This window comes from Ipomoea nil, unplaced genomic scaffold, assembly GCF_001879475.1.
Source record: "Ipomoea nil cultivar Tokyo-kokei standard unplaced genomic scaffold, Asagao_1.1 scaffold1971, whole genome shotgun sequence".
Classification (NCBI taxonomy): domain Eukaryota; kingdom Viridiplantae; phylum Streptophyta; class Magnoliopsida; order Solanales; family Convolvulaceae; genus Ipomoea; species Ipomoea nil.
Window position 1 is genome coordinate 931,467 of NW_017618399.1, and position 3,256 is coordinate 934,722.

The 3,256-nt window shown below is 35.7% G+C and overlaps 1 protein-coding gene across 1 annotated transcript; it reads left to right on the forward strand.

Moving 5' to 3' along the window:
* Positions 1-1,300: 1,300 nt before the first annotated feature.
* On the forward strand, positions 1,301-2,101 carry LOC109147040 (ATP-dependent DNA helicase PIF1-like). The gene is made up of 2 exons (XM_019294679.1): positions 1,301-1,337; positions 1,422-2,101. Exons 1-2 carry the CDS (start codon positions 1,301-1,303, stop codon positions 2,099-2,101), a joined length of 717 nt encoding a protein of 238 aa, XP_019150224.1.
* Positions 2,102-3,256: the final 1,155 nt, after the last annotated feature.

A 3,256-nucleotide genomic window follows, 5' to 3' on the forward strand; every position in this document is an offset into this window, starting at 1 on the left:
AATGGCAATCGTTCAAAGCATTTTCCAAAAAGATACATTGATGCATCACATTTTGACCAAGATGGTTACCCGTTGTATCGAAGAAGGGATGATAAGAGGACAATAAAAAAGAATGGAATAGAGTTGGATAATAGATATGTTGTACCACATAATCGGTACTTGCTTTTGAAATACAAATCTCACATTAATGTAGAGTGGTGTAACCAATCTAGGTCAATCAAGTACCTCTTCAAGTACGTAAACAAGGGCAACGACCGTGTAACTGCTGAGTTTTATAAGACTTCGATGGATGAAGCGGGTAATGAGATTGTGGATGAGATAAACATGTACTATGATTGCAGATACGTATCTGCATGCGAAGCAGCCTGGAGATTGTTTAGTTTTGAAGTCCAGTATAGGACTCCCCCGGTTGAGCGATTAAGCTTCCACTTGCCGGATTGCCAATCAGTTGTTTTCCAAGACGATGATAGTATTGATAATGTACTCAATAGAGAAACCGTTGGTCAAAGTATGTTTAATGCATGGTCTTTAGCCAACCAGAATTTCAAAGAAGCGAGTTTGTTGACTTACATTGAAGAACTGAGTTACAATTCGGAACAATTGAAGACAGATTCTGAACTGATGTGTGCCAAACTAACAGAAGAACAGAGTCTCATTTTTGATACTGTTATGCAAGATATTGCAACCAATAAAGGTGGATTATTTTTTGTTTATGGTTACGGTGGGACAGGAAAGACTTTTTTATGGAGAGCGTTATCCGCTGCAGTCCGGTGCAAAGGCCAGATCGTTTTAAATGTCGCATCAAGTAGCATAGCTTCTTTGTTGTTACCAGGTGGCCGAACAGCTCACTCGAGATTTGCAATACCTATTGCAATAAATGAGGACTCTACCTGTAACATTAAACAAGGTAGTGACTTGGCTGAATTGTTGATAAAAATGAGCTTGATAATTTGGGATGAAGCTCCCATGATGCACAAACATTGCTTTGAAGCGTTAGATCGAACCATGCGAGATTTGTTGCGTTTTGTTGACCCTAACAGTGAAATGAAGACGTTTGGTGGTAAAGCAGTTGTCCTGGGTGGAGATTTCCGCCAAATTCTTCTAGTAGTTCCAAAAGGTACACGTCAAGACATTGTTTCGTCCGCTATAAATTCATCATATTTATGGGATAGTTGCAAAGTTTTAAGATTGACTAAAAACCTAAGGCTAAGTTCGGTACACAACGGTGTGAACCGGCAGGCATTATAAGAGTTTGCTAACTGGATTGCCAATATCAGCGATGGAAAGCTAGGTGGGCGAAATGACGGATTCGCAGAGGTTCAAATACCTAATCACATGTTAGTATCATCCGGGGGGGGGGGGGGGGGGGGGGGGGGACGACATTAAAGCAATTGTGGAAAATACATTTCCAATGTTTGCAGTTGGAAACGCTGACCCCGAGCATCTGATAGGTCGTTCTATACTTGCACCAACGCTGGACGTTGTCAACGCAGTTAATGAATATATGACTGAGTTGCATAATGCCGAAAGCAGGTCCTACTATAGTTCAGACGCAGTATGCAAAGCCGACGGTGATAATGGTATACTTGGAGATGTACACACCCCGGAATTTCTAAACAGCATTCGTGTGTCGGGTCTACCAAATCATACACTGAATTTGAAAATTGGCTCACCAGTAATGTTAATGAGAAATATTGACCATTCTCTTGGGTTGTGCAATGGAACTCGGTTGATAATCACAAAGTTAGCAGACCATGTTATTGAAGGCGAGCTTCTCACTGGTCCCAACAAAGGTACAAAAGTGTTAATTCCCCGAATGTCAATGTCACCCTCGGATCCAAGATTGCCGTTCAAGTTTCAACGAAGGCAATTCCCATTGATGCTTTCATATGCGATGACCATAAACAAAAGTCAAGGCCAAACGTTGACTCATGTAGGGTTAATACTAAAGAAACCGGTTTTTGTACACGATCAGTTGTACGTAGCTGCATCTCGGGTTAATAATCTAGACGGTCTGAAAATACTGATTGTAAAAGACTCAAGTTCAACTACTACATCAACCACCAATGTTGTATATCATGAAGTTTTCAATAATTTGTAATTTTGTAATGTATTGTTTTTATATTACCAACACCTTGCAACTATTAGTACACACAATTTTCATACGTTTTGGCGCTGTATTCCCCAATATATCACACAAATCTTAACATAAAATACACACAACTAAAAATGTTTAAATAACATCCCGTGCATCGCACGGGTCAAATACTAGTATGTATATATATATATATATATATATATATATATATATATATATATATATATATATGAAAGTGAATATGAATTGCAACTATGTTGATATTAGGTTATGTATTTTTTAATAAATAAGATTATTAGAATGTTGTCCAATATTCATTCCGTGCATCGCACGGGTAGCATACTAGGAGTAGACATACTCAAGATCAAATATGTATACCGCTAGCTGCGATTAATAATAGTAACTTTTTTGTATCATACTATTTTCAATTATTAAATTAAATATTATAAATACAATATCATAATTATTTTGTCATATACTTAATAAAAATGTAATTTTAAACAATTAAATTGTGGTTCATGTTTTCTTCTTCTGTACTTCAAATACCATTATTAAAAACATTTTTTTACCTATTCTAACATTACAAACAAATCTTTAATATTGAGTCCGTGCATCGCACGGGACAATACTAGTATAATATATATCGTACCAATTGTATATATATGCTCGTATGAGACAACTCTTTTTTTTTTTTTTTGGTAATTGATAAAAACCTTTAATATGTGACAAGTATGTCATATACTTATGTCACTTTAAATTTTATAATGTTACTCTCAATTTGTAATTCATTTTTTTTACTCCCTACTTAGACAACATCTGTTCAATCAATAAAATCATGAAACTGCCACATAGACTTAGCTAAGTGATTTATTAGTAGGCACTTGGCAGTATTTGGGAGAAGAAATCAATGTGTGGAGTTATCATTTACTAGATCAGATCACTTGTGTGTACCGGCATTTGACCCTATCGGCTACTGAGTTACCATGTTTTACATCTCCCACATCTTTATATTCATTACTTATTTTAAAAATAATGAAACCACTTATATATTAATCAAATATAAAAATATTTATTTACATAGTAACCCATCAGTAAATACATAGGTCATCATCACATCAATATGATCAAAATACTAATGTATTTATTAAAAGACATTGC

Bases quoted from the DNA above. Each gene is read 5' to 3' on its own strand.
- LOC109147040 (XM_019294679.1), top strand. From the start codon at position 1,301: ATGACGGATTCGCAGAGGTTCAAATACCTAATCACAT. The intron at 1,338-1,421 runs GTTAGTATCATC...CAATGTTTGCAG, and splicing joins GTTCAAATACCTAATCACAT to TTGGAAACGCTGACCCCGAG.